Below are 17,884 nucleotides of genomic sequence, written 5' to 3'. Positions count from 1 at the left end.
CTCACTGCTGTGGCCTCTCCCGTTGCCGAGCACAGGCTCCAGACGCGCAGGCTCAGCGGCCATGGCTCACGGGCCCAGCCGCTCCACGGCATGTGGGATCTTCCCAGACCGGGGCACGAACCCGCGTCCCCTGCATCGGCAGGCGGACTCTCAACCACAGAGCCACCAGGGAAGCCCCTATGGAACTTTTTTTTTGCCATCCTGCCCTTACTTCACTCAGTTGCATAGGTCTGTAGTTTAGCTGACACTCCAACGAGTATCCCTTTCCTCCCTGAACTTTACTCTTGGGTCTTGAGTGTAACCTCCTTAGAGACTGAACTACACGGGCATAGGCCCAGACGCATGCAGGTGGTGCCCATTATATGTAAATATTGACTGATATGCCTCTGACCAGCAAATGTGGCTCCCATTCTGCTGACTTGCTGAATGGTCTTGGGCAAGTCAGTTCTCATCTCTGGACAATTTTGACATTATTTTCTCATAGGTAGTGTGTTAGTAGAACATAGTGGTTAAAATCTTGACTGCTGGGGTCTTACAAGCTTGGGTTTGAATCCTGGATCCACTTCCTAGCTGTGTTACCTTGGAGAAGTCACATAACGTTTCTGAACTTCAGCTTCCTCATCTGTTAACTGGAGATGTCTTAATAGTACCCACCTCAAAAGCTTAAAGGAAATATTGCATGGAAATGGGATACTGTTTTGAGATCCTGATCTACTTGTTTTTTTTCTCCCTGTATTTTCCCCTTTTCTGTTTTACCATTTAAGCAGATCATGGGTTCTACCCTCCTTGCCTCAGGGGAGGCATGTGTCAGGGCTGAAAACAGGAAGAATATGAGAGTGTTTTTAGCTTTTGCTTTTTGGAAAACTCAAAGCCTTTAGGGGAAGAGGATTTACGGACTTAAGGAGAGAGTCCTGAAGAAACACAAAGGAAGAAAGATTTCTCCAGAGCAGAAACAGATTGCCTCTGCTGGGGAGTGGAGAGGAGAGAAGATGAGAGAGGGGAAGGGAGAGGAGGAGAGGGGAGGAGGGAGAGGTCTGTAAGACCAGAAAAGTCCCATGTGGGCAAAAATGATGGGTGTCTCCATGGTAATATGTGTGAATTGATGGTCAAGCTGGGCAACCTTGGGCAAGTAACATAACCTCTCTGGACCCGTGTTCTTACAATGTAAGGCTGTCTTGAATCACCCTACAAGTTTAGCGCAAGGAAATGGGACGTCCTTGTGCTTAACAAGTATCTATTCTCCCACGCTCTTCCTCAACACCAATGATTCCACTTGCGATCCTCTGCATTGCCGTGTTTGGGTTTAGCTCTGGGCAAGAAAACACATGGTTAACTACCAATATCTCTTGTGTCCTTGTCTTGAAGGGTTGTCCCTCTTCATGGATGGTTCGATAATCCTCTTGTTGGGCATGAAAGGCAATTCCCACTGGCGGACTCTCCTTCTCAGTAACTGCCCCGTGTGAAAAAGGACCACCACTACCCCCAGGCAACCCCTCACCCAGCCCCATGAGGTCAGCCTCCCTGCTGGGCAGTCCCTTCCCTCTCTGCTGGAGCCCAGTCTTTGCGGAAGCTTCCACTGAATTGATCATCTAGAAACTTGAAAGCAGGAGAAAGCTAGGCCTCACCAGTGACATTCCCCATGTTGTGCCTGTGGGGAAGCAAGAGTTGGGTAAGAGAGAAGACTGGCAGCAAGTACATCTCGGTTATAACCCTAACTCTGACCCTTACAAGGTGGTAACCTTGGCCAAGTTGCTTAAAGCCTCTAAGTCTCACTTCCACCATCAACAAAATGGGGACAACGCTATCTACTGCATAGGACTGGGGGGGTGAATTCAGTGAAGTGACATCTACAAATGGCCCAGCGTAGAGCTTAGTTTATAAGCAGGCAATATCTAAAATTGCATGGCATTACGACTAACTCGCTGATCTCTGGCCAGTCGCTTTACCTGTTCAGACTTTAACTCTCTTTTCGACAAAATTAACTCCTGCCATGCCTGCTAATTGCTAGTTATTAATAGACATGCCTCTCCTACTAGAATGTAAGCAACTTGAGATATCTTTATTCACGACTATGCTTTGCAGTGCTGGGTGAAGGTATGAATGGATAATCAGAAGGGATTTCAGATGTGAAATCCCCTTGCACAAGTTTTAACAAAGGATCATAGCAATTGTGATTCTTTGTTTCTGACAAGAATGAATAAGTACAATCATTTAAATCTCAATAGCAAAAGGCCTCAGAGAAAAACCAACAAACATAAAGTGCCTAAATTCCTTGGGACTACAATGTTTTAGGTGTCTTACAAAGAACTAAGATTGGGAGAACAAGTTCAACCAGGCTTTATGCCTGTAAGGTCTTAGAAAATAAATGATCTGACCTGCCATTTCTTATCATCTGTTAAATGAAATCAATAAACCTTACTTTACCATAAATATAGGGAAATGGTAAAGAAAGGCACAAAGCAGATGCTCAATAAATGTTGGTTGGTTGGTTGATTGATTGGTTGGTTGAATGAATGGATGGATGGATGGGAGAAGAAAATATCTGGAAAAAGGATGAAGGAACAAATAGCTGGAGAATAGATGAAGGGATGGATGAAATAATGAATAAATAAACAAATGGTTCCTTGATCAATGGATGGGTGTAGGGTAGATGGATGGATGGATGGATGGAGGGAGGGATGGATGAGTGACTACGTAGTGGATGGATAAATAAATGAACAGAGGAAGAGATGATGAGTTAATGGATGGATGGGTGGATGTGTCGGTCAAGTTCGTAGCAAGTGTGAAGTACCGTGCCTATGAAGAATGACCATGACTGCATAATAGATGCACCTAAATGGGTCAGCTTGGGGTAGGTGCTGCAATTAGAAGCCCCAAATTTCTCACTCAAGAAACACTTGTTCTCCTTGTTTCTCTCCCTCCCTTCCCTAGGGAAACTTGCTTCCAGGAAAGCTGCTCATTAATGTAGCATCAAACTCCTTCAGTGAGTTTGTTCACCTGAAAATAAAACTGGGCAGTACTAGTGGACATATGTCTTGAACTATGTTCTCTCTCATGCATCACTGTGGCACTGGGATGGAGCAATGTAAACAGCTTGTCAAGAACTTCCTCGTTTCCCTATGGTGCTCCTAATTTTTCTGATCTTTCCTTCCCACACCAGGAGATTGGCAGAGCAGGCATTCCCAACAAGAGCTAGTAAGAGTTACCAGCACAGGATTCAAATCGCATCTCTGACATCACCTAGCTGTGTGAGCTTAGACAAGTTACTTACCTTTCTGATCCTTAATTTTCCCATCTACAAAATGGAAATTGTCATAATATCTAACTACCCTAAAAAAATGGTTCAGTGTATTAAGTGATATACTGCAGATAAAGCATTTTGCTCAGTGATTGGCATGTAGTAAGTATTCAGAAACTATGATTAGGAACTATTATTAAAACTTTGACAGGTGAAGAAGTTGAAACACTGACATTCATGAGGTCACTGAGACAGAGAAGTAAACCCTGGGAGTCAGGAGACCTGTTTTCTGATTCACTATTTGACTTTGGGCAGGTAAGTACCTTTTCCTCTCTGAGCCTTTCTTTCTCTACCTGTATAATAGGGAATGGAACCCATGAGCTCGGAGATTTAGGGGTATAATCGCAGTGTCTTTTCGCCCTCCCCCTCCACCAAACTGATCCTCTTTTGAACATGAACCTTAATGTCCAAGGGCAATCACTCCTAACAGGTAAAACCAGGAATCAGCAACTATTCAAGTTAGAGACTTTTGTCACCCTGATGCAGACGAGGCTCAGGGTAGCAAAGTGACTTGCTCAAAATCACGCAGCTAATAGATGGTGGGATAGGATTCAAGCCCAAGCTTATCAACCACAGAGCCAGAACTCATCCAACTATGCAACCCCTTTCCCTTGGCCTGTGTCATAGCCGTGTTTGCTTGGCGAATGGGAGGTGATGCCTTCCTGAGGGCTGGATGAGCAGGGTGGATGGAGGAGTATGCTGAGCGCCCGGAATTTCCATGGAGAGGGAAGGCAATGGGGTCTTTGGGACCAGAGTGGGGACAGCAAACGTCAGCTGGCTGTGATGGCACCTAGCCCAAGCGACAAGATGGGAAACATCAAAAACATCTAGGAGCACTTAGACCACAGTCCCCAGTTCCTGCATTCAAACTATCACTGGGGATAGATTGAGAGTTGATTTGCTAAAGGGCCATAAATGCTATAGGTCCAGGGTGGAACAGCCAGTGTTTTGGGGTGCGGATGAGTACAGGCAGTGGATGGCAATCATATTAGCTCTTTTCCTCTCCCCTGGAACCCACTGATGCTCTACAGGGAACCCACTGTCTCTGGCATTAATTGCTTGTGAGGCCTTAGGCAAGTTACTTAACTACTCTGGGCTGGATTCCTTCCATAAAAGGAAGTTAGGGAGGGTGGGATGAAGAGACTCTTAAGGCCACCCCTAACTCTCTCAGTGGCAAGATGTCCTTTCTTGGGGGAGCGGGCGGTCACGCATAACCTCCCCCGTGGAAGGAAGGTTTCCAGACGCATGCTCCTCCCACTGTAGTTTGGGGCCTGTTTCCCCTCAATCAGGCCCCTGCAACGATGGGGTAAATTTCTTCCTCAGGCTCCTGAGCTCTGAGTCCCCCTTGCTGTTTTGGGGTCCTACTGCAATGTCTCCCTCCTCCCTTGGCCATTAAAAGGGATGTCACTCAAAGGGATGTCTCCACTTAGGAAAGGGAGCATACACAGGGGGCAGCTGTGTGGGGCATGAGGCTGGTACACTTAGTGTAGAGAAAGAAGGGGGCTTCAATGGGGGTAACACTGGCAATGCAGGCTGGTCAATGACCAGAGGTGGTCACACCTTTCCTCCCCTTGCCTGGTGGATCCATGCTCAGTGCACAAGCTCCTGGGGTCACACATTTTGTCTGCAGTGGGATGGGGACACTAAACTTGGAGTCAAGAGACCCGGGGTTTATTCTGGGTCTTTATAAGACCTTGAGCCTCAGTTTCTTCTTCTGCAAAATGGACATAAAACTGGCACTTAACTGTTGTGAGAATCAAATGAGGTCAACAGTAATAGTTAAACCACCACCACCACCACGATAATGTATCACGATTTCATGGTGTGACTTTTGGCAAGTCATTTCACATCTCTGAGCCTCATGTGTCCTATTTGTAAAATGGGAATACACGAATTTTTCTGCTTTCTTCTCCAAGGAACTCTGAGCAGTGCGGCGTCTTAGAACTGGGTGTCAGGTGGCCCGTATGTCAGCTATACCTCGGGCGCTAACACTCTGATGCTCCACAAAGTGCCCTGTGGACTCTCTGTGCCCCTGTCTCCCCATCTATAAAATAAAGAGGCTGTGTTCGAGTCCCTCCAATGTCCCCTCTGGCCCTCCCGTTCTGACTGCCGACTAAATGCCCCAGGGAGCTGACACTGGCTAATAAGGAGCTGATCACTGGGAAGTGCTATTGTGGTGATGGTTTCCGGCTAGAAAAAACCGTCCACACGGTAAAGAGTTGCCCCGAGCCTACCTACCCTCTATGGGAGTGGGCTGGGCCCCAGAATCACCTGCCGCTTGGCCTTGGAAGGGCGGCTGGACAGGGCGGCTGGCCAGAGAAAAGCCTCCTTAGTGGCTGAAAGCTCTGAAATATGATCCCAGGAACAGCCAGGCTGAGTACAGATGGACATCTCATCAGGATCCCCAGACCAGGCTTTGGGCGGCATATGTCACAAGAGGTCTTCATGGGGCAGGATGCCATATCTCACAGAGAGGGGTCGGGGGCAAGAGCGAGCAGTGTCTGATCTCCTGATCACAGCAGGAAAGCTCACACACAAACCTTGATGTTGGGCAAACACCACTTCACCGAACCCAGAGCTCACCCAGGCTGAATGAGGCTACGTAAGGGCCTTGGACAAGTCCTTCCCCTTTTGTGGGTCTCAGTCTTCCTATCTGCAAAATGAGGAGCCGAACTACGTGAGCAGGTCCTGGAAACCTTCTGACCTCTTAACTCTCTCAGTAAGAAGTTTTGAGAATGAACCCTCAGATAAGTGTATTTATAAATTATATCTGTACAGTTGTTCCGACACATTATAAAACATATCTTTCTGTCCTCCACGTGTAAAATGAGGAGACTGGATAATCTCCTAAAGGTCCCTTTAGCTCTAAAATTCTGAAGATGTATGTCTGTAGGTCTCTGAGTTTCCTCATCTGTACCATGCACTTATATACCCTCAATCATTCATTCAACAAACATCTAAAGAAAATGGGCCAACCACAGGCCACTGTTCTAGGTGCTGAGATACAGCAAGGAATGAGACAGACATGGTCTCCACCCTCAGTAGTTCAAAGAGTTCTCCTGTGAATCAAAGGAAACACTGCTGTTTTTGAATGTTGGACATTCCATGTGGTTCAGACTATTAGGTATAAGAATGATTCGATGAGGTGAAATTGCTACAATTCATGCATTCAACCAACATTTGTTTGGCCCCCTACTATGTCTCAAGTGAAAAAGGTAAACCAACAAGCAGACTGACACAGTCCGCATCCTCATGGTGCTTTTGGTGTATTAGAAGAGGTACACTTTAACCAATGATCCCGTAAGTCAGCGTAAAATTACTAATGTGTCGAGAACCAAGAGAGGTACTATAGTGATGAGAGTCTGTAATGCCAGGTGTGACCTAGTCTAGAGCATTGTGGGAGGATTCCCTAAGGAGATGACATTTGAGTTGAGATCTGAAAGCGGAGTAGGTATAAATTAGGCACCAAGGGAGAGGGACAGCTTTCTTGGCATCATGTGTAAAGGCCTGGTGGCAGGAAGGGCATGGAAAATTTGAGTGACTAAAAGGAGGAATGGGATGCAGCCGGAGCGAGAAGCAGCATTTTAGAAATGATCTTGTGGAAGGTGGCCAGGGGCTGTACCATGGCAGGGAGTCACCAAGGCCTAAAGTTCTGCAAACCAATGGACAGTGATGCAGCGCTTTAGATGAGGGTAAGGAGAGTGTATATGGTCTGGATTACTTTTCAAAGAGGTTCTTCTAGCTCGACATGGAGATGGGTAAGAAGGGTAAGGACAGAGGAAGACAGTGTTACGGACAGTGGTGTGAGATGGGATTATAACAATGGCAATTGCCTAAGCTGACTGGACGTAAAAAAAGATGATTAAAATAACACAAAAACACCCATGACCTTAAAATCCAAACCACAATGACAGGATGTACAGCAGGTAGAGAAGAACGTACTTGCCATTGAGCAGACCTGATCTCAGATCCTGGTTTCGTACTTACATACTACGTGACCTTGGACAAGCCACTCTTCAACTCTCTGGTCTCAGCTTTTCCTTTTCTGCAAAGTTTACTAGACTATAAACTTCTCAGTTAAAAGCTCTGGGTTTTTATTCCAATTCTGACTCACCAGCCACGTTCCCATGAGCAGGTCACTTCTACTCTCTGAGCCTCAGTTTCCTCATCTGTAAAATTGGGTCTTCAAAATACCTCTCTCCTAAAGTTACCGTGAGGATGGAATCAGACAACAGATGAAACGTGTTTGGCACAGGGCTGGGCACATAATAACGTAAGGAGCTCGGCACACACATTCCCACCGTGAGCAAGTGCGCGCACACACTATGAATGCACACGCGTCAGGCCCAGATGGCACCTCTCTTCCCGTAGGAGTGGTAACTGCCTTGTAAAATCCCAGCTCACTTGCCTAAGCTTCACTTTCAATGAAGCCAGAGAACAGTGATCCGCTGGTGTTTCTGCTCAGCGAACCCGGCAGCGGGATGTAAGCCCAGGGAATTCAGCAACGAAGGGATTCTCCTGATGAGAAACATTGCGTCCAGAGGATCTTAATATTTGTTTGCAACAGACAAATGCAGACGTGAATTACTTAATGACTGTTTTAGGGTTCGGCATTGTTCCTGGATTTGGTTTGGCTTTGTCTCTATGACATCTTAATTCTGTGTTTTATTTCTCAGAGCTCTACATACAGGCTGTGGTATATGGGAGCTCCCTCAGCAAAATCTCCAGTGGAGATGGGGGAGGGAAGGAGGGAGAGAGAGAGAGAGAGAGAGAAGAGAGAGAGAGAGAGAGAGAGAGAGAGAGAGAGAGAGAGAGAGAGAGAGAGGGAGGGAGGGAGGGAGGGAGGGAGGGGGAGAGAGAGGGAGAGAAAGAGCCTGCGAGCGCAGACTGTAGCTTCAAGGGTGTGTGGCAAAGGGGGCCGTGAGGTGAGAGGGATAGTATAGATTTGCACCCATGGATATGAGAGATACACCAAGCCCTCACCGTCATGGGAATAAGATTTGCCACTTCTGTTTGGAAGTCTAAACAGTGTCTTTTTCAATTTCCTAATCTGATTGATCACAATCAGAGTGACGTGTAAATTTCATGTTTGTCCATAACACATGGAGGGGCCCAGCTAAGCTTCCGACTCTGCCATTCAAAGTCATCCCTGGTTGCACTAGAGTCGGGAGAGAGGAGCCAAGAGAAGCAGATCAGACCAGGGACCCTGACTGAGAGGGCAGGAGCGCCCCTGCGACCCCCTCCATCCCCCCAGCCTAGGAGCTGAGGACCTGGGAAGTCCTTAGATGTCTTACAAGGCCCTGCTTGATCTGTTTCCTGCCTATGTCTAGGGAGTCAGCTCCTGTCAGTCTCCCCCTCACCCATTCTGCTCCAGCCACACTGACCTCCTTGCTATTTCTCAAATACATCAAACATGCTTCCACCTCAGGGCCTTTGCACATGCTGTTCCCTCAAACACTTTCCCCCCAGTAATCCTCATGGCTGGCTCCCTCCCTTCTCCAGGTCCCTGGCCACTCCATCCAATAAAGCCATCCCCGCCCCCACCCTCTAGCCTTTTGCTCAGCTTCATTCTTTTTAAAAGCACTTACTACCGCCTGACCTTATATTATTTGTTTGTTTCTTCATTTACTATTTTTCTCCCCCATGAGAGCGGGGGGGCTTCATGCTGTTCACTGCTATACCAAGCAGGAGCTCAAGAAAATTGTTGAATGAATGAAGTACAGCTTTGGTTTTTAGCCACAGGCAGCTTCTTCTTCTTTGTACATTCATTCCCCGGTGGTTTATTTTCTCTTTGACATGTATGGGCTCCCTCTGCTCCCCCCAGCGTCGGTGGCTGCTTGAGGAATGAAGACTGGATTTTGTTTTAGCCAGCGCTGGACCATGAAGGACAAGAAACCTAACAGCCCATGCCCGAGTCTGTATCCTTAAGCCACTGACAGGGGAGTCAGGAGATTTCTATTATAAGGGCAGTTCCTTTCCATAGCCTCCCTTCATTAGCACTGACTGGGACTCCCCACAGATAATGCCCCCTCCAGAGTTTAACCTGCTTTTTCTTCTGGGAAAAGGAAGCTCTTTCTTGAGACTCTACGGGGAGTAAAGGCTGTATCCATTCTGATCATTCCTTGCATTGTAGGTAAAACTGATGAAGAAAAAGAATCATTCCCATTTTACAGATGAGATAACTAAGGATTACTGTATGATAATAAGCAAGGGACTCCAGGTCTCACTGAGGGTCTCTTCTTCCTCTGGTTTTCCACATCCCCCTTTCTTTATTCCTACCTACATTTATAGTACTTAAGATGATCTGCCTCAGTCATACACACTCCTGTCTATGTCTCCCTTTGCTGCTAAATTCCGAGGCCCTCAAATGGAAAGACTGCATTTCATTCATCTTTTCCTCCCTGATGGGCCTGACACGTAGGAATAATAAAAACGATCATTTATTATTAATGGTAAGAGCTAACACTGATGGAGCCCTCACTGTGTGCCAAACAGTGCTTCTCATACATTAGTTCATTCAGTCCTCCCAACAGCTCTTGGAGGTGGCTGCTATTATTAGTCCCATTTTATGGATGAGGAAACTGATATTGAGAAGGTCAAGTTGCTTGCCAAAAGCCACGGAGCCAGTGAGCGTCTGTAAACAGTAAAAGGAAACATTTCCTGCGATTAGTTTGCCTTCAGGTCCTGTCGGATTTTTAAAACAGCTCTGTACAAATCCCCAGGGGCTCTTTTAGGCGACTGTAGTGAGAATAATCTCACTACAACTCCGTGAGATGAATATTTCACCGATGGGGAAAGTGAAGCGTAGAGAGGTGAAGTGACTAACAGATTCCAGAGCTGGGAAGTAGCCCAGCAGAATGTCAGCCTGGGTCCACCTGACTTCAGAGCCCAAGCTCTTCACCATTCTACCTCTTCCACCCCAGAAATATTCTCTCTCACCTCAGAGAAAGTCTTACTAACAAGCAATTACAGAACTCCGGTTTCGTTAAGCCCCTGCGAACTCTTCCACCTTGCAGGAAGGTAAGTCCAGCCACTCTGAAAGAAACGATATTTTAAAAAATGTACTGTGCCCCTGTGGGATGACTGAGGTGCCATGGAGCAGAAGGCACCTGACCCAGGCTTCCATCCTCATTTATAGGAGGTAGGCTTTTTTTAGGGACGTGGCCCCATTTTGGTGGCCTGGAGTCGGGGTGGAGTTAACGGAGACTGACACGGGCCTGGAAAGCACTTCCAAGTGACATTAAGTTCGACCTCCTGCCCCCGGACAAGCCGGCATGTTCACTCACCCAGCCACACAGACATCTATATCTAGAGAGCTTCATCCTGACACTAGTGAGAGTCAAATCTATTTGCAGTGTGTGTGTGTCTCCCAGCCTCCCGGGTTGCACTGACCAGCGTCCTCAGATTGTCAGGACCAGGGTGGGGCTGGGAGAGGGCTAATCTGATACTGGATCTGGACCATGTGTACTCATTCAATTAATGCATCCAACTTTCATTGAACATCTACCGCAGCTCGGGTCTCTAAGACAGCACAGCTGCCAGGTGAACATGGCAGTGTCAGAAACGATCCCCTCATTGACCCTGTACACCATTCAACCAATTTCACCTTTCAGAAGGAGAAAGGTTTGACCCAAACAGTAACACTCCCTTTCCCGAGAAAATGTTCATTCATCGCCAGGGCAAGCATTTTCCCTGACCCTCGTCTCCTGGCTCTTAACCACAGGACATCGCCTCCCAACAGCCCCTCACTCTGCTCCTAGAGACAGAGTCAGCACAAATGTGCTAACTGATCTCTTGGCACGAAGGGGAGACTTGAATTAAGTGGTTCAAAGGCATTTTCCCTGCCTTACAATTTGGCCGTCTTTCCCTTTATGCAGTAAAATCTCCAATAGTTTGGAATTTATGATCCTTTAGACAGGGACTGGGCTGAAGTCTGCTTCTGGACTATTCTGCACGGAAAGGATTTTCGAAGAAAATTAATAGCTTGCCCAACGAATGGTAAAGGGAATGCATAGTCTACTTAAGGGGGCCACCTCTCTAGCCCTTTACAAACACTCCTGTATCTACAAACAACTGAGATACTAATTACAAGTGATAGTTACGTGTTCATTAAGTCCTCAACTACTCTTTGTTGATCTGAATATTACAGTTTGAGTTGGCCTCCGACACTAGGTTTCCCACTTTGAGCCTAAACTTCTCAGGTGAAAACTTTTCTGGATTAAGCAATTAAAAAAGAGAATGACTTAATGCCAGGAAAACGACTGCACTTCTTTGGCAGGAACAAAAGAGGGGGTCTCCTACACTCCAAGTATCTTATTGATTCATGCTGGCTCTCTTCCAGCTGGTACAGGGTGAGGTTTGCCTGGGATACTTCCCATTAGAGCTTCCATCCTGGAAGAACCACCCACAGGCAACCCTTTTCACTCTTGATATGAACAACAAATGATATTGTCACTCTAGAGTTGATGGGCTAGGGGTTCAAACTATGGTTTTCAAGGGATTTGAGCCTTGGCTAGACTGGCAGTGCTTGGTCATCCCTACACAAAACAGAGTAATCTTCCATAGGGATGTCGTACCAATCCATTCTGAATCCAGACAATTCTTCACCAGCGCTCCACCCCCTAACTGAAAGCATCAGATCACAAAGCAGCTAACCTCCCCTCAGGGAAGGAAATATAGGGCCTTAGGGAGGAAAATATGGGACTGCTCTCATCCCACCCACCCCACCTCCTGTCGCCTGTCAGGAGCTGAAATCTCACAATTTTTATGGTCAGCATTATCAGGGTGAGAAATGGGTAGGCAGGAAAAACACAATACTGGAAGGAACTGTAGATTTCCTTTGGCCATTATAGCTCTGAGCTGTTTGTTTTAGAGGCAGTGCGTATTAAACAATCACTCTGTCCCTCGCACTGTGGGAAGTGCTTTACCTGACTCAGTCCTCCTAACTCACTGCCTGAGACAGCTACGATTATTGTTTCTATTTTCAAGCTGACAAAACAGGCTCAGCAAGGTAGAGCCACTTGCCTAAGGCACTCAGATAAACCGCAGAACCAAGTACCGGTGTTAGGGCCGAAGCTCAGCTCTGAGCCCTTAAGCACCGTTCGGACATTTGAGTCAGACATCTGCTCGCAACTTGATACATTATAAAGATATTGCCTCATCAAGTATGCCTCACAGAGGCGGAGAGGGAGGGACCAGGGGATGCTTTGCTTGGAGTAAGGTTGTATGATGTATGCATATTGCTATGAAATCAACGAATTGAATGTAAGCTTCTATCCTGGTACTAAATTATCTTCAGAAACAGACTTAAAATATCCTGGGGAAGTTCACTCAGTGGGTAGTAGCCCTCATCCATAAACAAGTATTAAGTGTGCAACCAACAGGACTGGCTGGTGGTTCCTCCTCCCCCTCCCCCAGCTCCCTGTAGACAGCTACTTGGGCAGATCCGCTGACTGTGAGCTGGGCCTCATTCATGGAACTAGACAACATTTCTGATGAGACCAAGTCCCCAGACTGCCTGTAGAGGAAGCTGCTGATGCTAAGCTCATGCCTCTGTCCCTTTCCTTCCTCAGAACTCTGCTTTAGAAACATGGTACTTTCACCCTTAAGTAAGCATAGAACCTTAAAAAGGAGGTAGAAATTGACCATCGCTGCATGTGGCTGGCGTGGGTGCAAATGTGGATGTTTCAGGCTTTACAGCCAGTCTGTTAAAAGACAACTGCAACCCAGCCCCTCCTGAAGACTTAAACGCAAAGTGGAATCTATCCTACAGAGAGGCCACGCCTGTTACAGAAGTATTAAAGAGGATCCTTTCAGCACGACAGAAATTAGGGACTAAATGCTCAGACTTTCACCTCGGGAGTGGTTTTCAGGGGGAAGGAGACTCAGGAGTGAAATGACGCCTGGGTGGGGAGGGCTGGCTATTATGAGTCTCATATGGATTAGATCGGGATTTGCACAAAGCTGCAGAAGCATGCGGGGTGGGAGACCTCGTGAGCAATCCATATGACTGAGAGTATGACCAGGAAAAAAGGCATGACAGTAACAGACTGACAGGCAAAAGGTGAAGTTACCAAGCAAGGTGGCCATCAGGTATGCTTATCTGAATTAAAATACCACCAGGAATCTGCTCTCCTCTCCCTGCACCCCTGAAATACATGGAATACTCGGGACCAACTGCCACACTTCTAGTTTCCAATGGAATTTCCTCTAGTCCCTTCTACAAGGGCATATCCTTTGGCCAACGCAGCACCTGATTTGTCAACAAGAGGTGCACTCCGAAGGTGGAATGGATGGCAGAAACCCAGGAAGATAAAACCACCGATGTCAAAGCTCTCTACAAAGAACCTCCTTCCAAGCAGAGCAACACCAGCTTTTGGTGGCATTTGGTGTTACTGTTCCCCTTCTCCAGCCTGTGTCAGAGGATGTCCCCTCACCCCAGCCACAAATACTGGCTGCTGCTGCCGCCACTTGCCGTCTGCTACATCCTGCTGGCCCGTCATGTTTCTAGTTCAGCCATTCCCAACGTGGGGTACCCGTTTTTCTTAAAGACCTGTACGAGCCAGGTCTCTATCAGACTATGAAAAGTTCTCCAGTCTGAGTTTGATCCTTAAAATATAAGTCCCCCATCGGTCCTCCGCCCCACACCCACTGGGGAGTTCAGATGCAGCTGTGCCATAACAGGCATTCTGTCCGAAGCACTTTCCCAGACATGTTTTCAATCTACTCCCTAATGCAGCCTGCCAGGATTAATAAATCCTCCAAGTGGTCTCCCCTGGTCCACTTCTTTCTTTTTCTCCCACCCAACCACTCATCCAACACCAGCAAAAGAAGAGTTTTCATTCAGCCTTGATTTTCCCTGACGGAGGGCACAGGCTTCTTCCTTTCGTTCTCGAACTCCTCTAAATTGAATGATCTATGAAAACAACTGGGTCTTCTCTGTATTGGAATGCTTCTGTTCCCCCCAACCTCCTCTCAGTTTCACCCCACATCTTCTTCTCCCTCTTTCTGCCTTTCTTTCATTTCTTCCCTCGTCCCCCCTCCATCACACTATTTCTATACCACCACCCGAGGATCGGTTCTTATGGCTGAGTTCAAAGCAATCAGATTCTTTTTGAAAAACCAAATAAAACTCTTCTGAGACCATCTTCACGATCTTGGAAGGCTCCTCCCTGACTCTTGAGCTCAGACTCCTGGTTCTGCGTGCTGGAGACCAGATAATTCAGCAGCAGCCGCCGCCAGGAAGGTGTGGAGGAGGGTGCTGTTTAGGGTGTATTTGAGGGAACAGCATATGGGCTTTTGTCAAAACAGTCAGAGCTCACTAGTTTCTGAGCTGAGCACGGAAATGTGCCGCTGTCTCTGAACAAGGCTTGAGCTAGTTCAATCCTCATCTCTTCTGGTACAACACCGCTAACTGCCGCAAATCCACCATTCCTTCACCCCCTGCCCTCGGAGCCCTGGGATATCAAGAAAAGTTTCTCAGTCATCTCCCACCTCCACCGCCCACCCAAAGACAGCAAAACCTTTCAAACAGCAGCTGCCAGGTCAACCGGTTGAGCGTCGCTCCCCTTAAAGACTCTCCGTCCCTTCCCACCAGCTGCCACCTCACACAAGCAATTCGTTCTCCCATGTTCCAGTGGGAGATACAGAGTAGTGACGGGAAAAGACAGGGGCTCTGGCCCAGCTGCCTGCCTCCACCCCGCAGGGCTCTGGGGCACAGGCCAGAAAGGGGGACCATCAGGGTCTCCCCTCTTAAGCAGGAGGTCATTACCTTGGCAGCGGCTTGCGGGCCGTGATACTGGCGACAATGATGCTCTCGGGACGCGGGGTGGCCACGGCTTTAAAGGTTCCTCGCCAGAACTTCTCAAAAAGCTGTTTCTCTCCTTGTTGAACGCTCGCCATGGCCAACCAAAAGGGCCCGGGGCTCCCGGGCGCTGTCCGAAGTGCTGAAACGAGGCTTCCGAACGGGGGCACACCCGGCCCCGCTCTCTGTCCGTGTGAGGCCGAGAAGGGTGGGGTGGGAGAGACAGGGGTTCAGGGCGGGGGATGGGCGCCTCAGCCCGGGCCGGCAGGGGAGGAAGAAGGCTTGTGCGCCGGTTCTCTCCGCCTTCTGGGTCGGCTCTGGGCTGCGCTCTGAGCTTGCAGAGCCTCCGCGCCCCAGGAAGGGAACGTTGGGCTGGCTTTCTCGGCAGCGCCGGAGAGAAGAGGCGACGGGGTCGTCCGTGTGTGCGTGCGCGTGTGAGCTCCGGAGCGCCCGGGTTTTGTCTCTCTCACAATGTGACGTTGGAAAAGGAGGCTGGTCGCGCGAGCCGCACTTTCCTCCCCGCTCTCCGCCTCTCCTCCGCCCCACCAACTCCCTCCGCCTTCTCAGCCTCCAGCCGCCATCTGCATAACAAAAGCCCGCAGGTCGAGGGAGGAGAAAGGGCTGGGCGCGCGCCCGTCACCGGGGCCCCGCGGCTACGGAGTTGCAGCGCTGACCCCTGAGAAAAGCACTCGCGGCACCCCGAACTGAACCGGGCGTGAGATCCTGCTACCCAGCCCCCTCGCCTCCCCCTCCGCCGCGGGCCTTCCCCCTACCCTCTCCTGCCGTGCTCTCTGGGCCCGCCGCCTCCCTTCCCAACCCCTTCGCGAGTCTTGAAGATCTTCTATCAAGGGAGAAAAAAAACTTAATCTATCCGCCCCCGCCAACCTGCCCCACCCCTCCGCCACCGCCCCACTTCTGGGAGGGGCTGTCTACAGCAGCAAGGGGACGGGGGACGTCTTCGGAATTCCTCTTTGCGCCTGGGTGCTGCGAGATCCCCACCACCCAGAAAGTGCCGTTTGATGGACCATCCGTCAACAATTCGGCCTCTCGCCATCTGCCGAGCCGGCCCCGCCCGCAGAGGGGTGCAGCGTTGCATCTGTGCACGCGGCTCTAAGGGCTATCTCTTTTGTGCCTCACTGCCAGCCAGCCCAACGTCCTGCTACCAAACCCATCCAAAGGAAAGGGTGCCCACACCCCACCCCACCCCATCCACTCCTGCGGAACTCTGCTGCAGCCGCTTTTCCTTAAGACAGCTTGTCTCGGGAGAGGAGTCCGTTTTGGAAAGGAAAGCTTTGGGGGGTGGGTTTTGAGGGGGACATCGGAAGATTATAGGGGGATACTCTTCTGTCTCCCCATCTGCTACCCCTTCCCAGCCCAGCCCTAATCCCAGAAAGTGGAAGTTCAGAATCACAATAAAACCTAGACGCAGAGGGTCTGGGCAGAATTTCTCTCCTTCACGCCCGGGGTTTTCATTAAGGAAAAGAGACACGGGACCCCTCAGCCCATCTCTCCCTTGGAGTCCTTTAATCTCAGCAGAGCTGCTACTCCCACTCCCCAGACTTCGCATTCCTGGAAGGAGGCTTCGCCAAGTCTTAAAGGCCTCCCAGCACCTGGCACTGGGTCTTGGCCACAGTGGGAATAAACTTCTTGCTGATGGTGATAGCGATGGGGACCAAAGGGACCAGGGCACCAATGTGAACTTCCGAAACTCGCTGAAAGGCAACAGGAGGGGAAGAGGAGAGAAGGGGGGGGCGGGGAGGAAGGCAGAGAGGACTCCTGAGTCACCGAGCATCCTTCCAGAAGTGTATCTACATTTGGATTTTTGGGTATTTGGATATTTGCGTGTCTGCTTGTGTGAGCGCCTGAGAGCACTGCTCGCTCAGCAGTGACCCCTTCTGGTCAACAGCTAGAGATGCATTTGCTGGCTTCTTGATGTGGGTTGCCCTGCCAGCAGGTGGAGGTAAGGGCTGGGGAGCTTGGAGGTGAAGGAAAGTGGAGGCTAGGCCCAGATGTGTTCCCTTCTCTCCCTCCTGCCCCAAATTCCCCACTCTCCCATCACTCTCAGGCACTATTTCCCACCCTGAAGTTGCTGTCATTTGAAATGCCATTGAGAACTGGCTCTTTAAGTAGCCCGGGATATTTGACACCATCCTTAGTCATGACATTGTGGTCTGAATTGAGTCACAGGCCGGGGAGAGGTAGATGGGATCCTACCCCCACCAGATCAATCAACATTTCCCAGCATGTTCCTGTTCTAAGTTCTTAGAATGTTGATAAAGTTTCCATTTGCACAATATTGTCTCTTTTGAACCTGAATAGCAGCCAGGTAAGGTGGGAGGGGAAGCTGTTGATATTGCATTTTAAAGGTGAGGAAGTTGAGGTGTAGGATGGTCAAGTGACTTGCCCAAGGTGATTCTACAAGAGCAAAGGAAGTCTGTACAAAATATAGTTTCTGGTTTTTCGTGGTGGATAGGGGATCTTGGGATACCAGGCACCCCAGGGTGGCACACTGTGAAAACTGTCAGATACCAAAGGAGGCACATACTGAGAAGCACACAGTGTTTAGACTTCTAAGTTGGGAGTCTTGGGTGATAAATTCAGGGCCTCGAAGCCAGACTGCCTGCCTGTGTTCAAATCTCAGCTCGGCTATTTCCTAATTGTGTGGTCTTGGAAGAGTGACTTCACTTGTCTATGCCTCAGTCTCCTCATCAGTCACATGAAATTCTATAAAAATCAAATACCATGTGTGTAAATGGACTTTAGGTCTGGCTTCTCCAATGCGA

The 17,884-nt window shown here is 48.8% G+C and overlaps 1 protein-coding gene across 1 annotated transcript in view; it reads right to left on the bottom strand.

Annotated features, from left to right (window-relative positions):
* The window catches only part of SRRM4 (serine/arginine repetitive matrix 4), a 161,843-nt gene extending 146,644 nt beyond the window's left edge, over positions 1-15,199 (bottom strand). The window contains exon 1 of the mRNA XM_065889530.1: positions 15,069-15,199. Within this exon, the coding sequence (XP_065745602.1) occupies positions 15,069-15,199 (131 nt within the window). The remainder of the gene's footprint in view (positions 1-15,068) is intronic.
* Between the last annotated feature and the right edge of the window lie 2,685 nt (positions 15,200-17,884).

This window comes from Phocoena phocoena, chromosome 13 (assembly GCF_963924675.1).
Source record: "Phocoena phocoena chromosome 13, mPhoPho1.1, whole genome shotgun sequence".
Classification (NCBI taxonomy): domain Eukaryota; kingdom Metazoa; phylum Chordata; class Mammalia; order Artiodactyla; family Phocoenidae; genus Phocoena; species Phocoena phocoena.
Note: the sequence above shows the minus strand (reverse complement) of the source record. Positions and strands in the feature narration are given on the sequence as shown.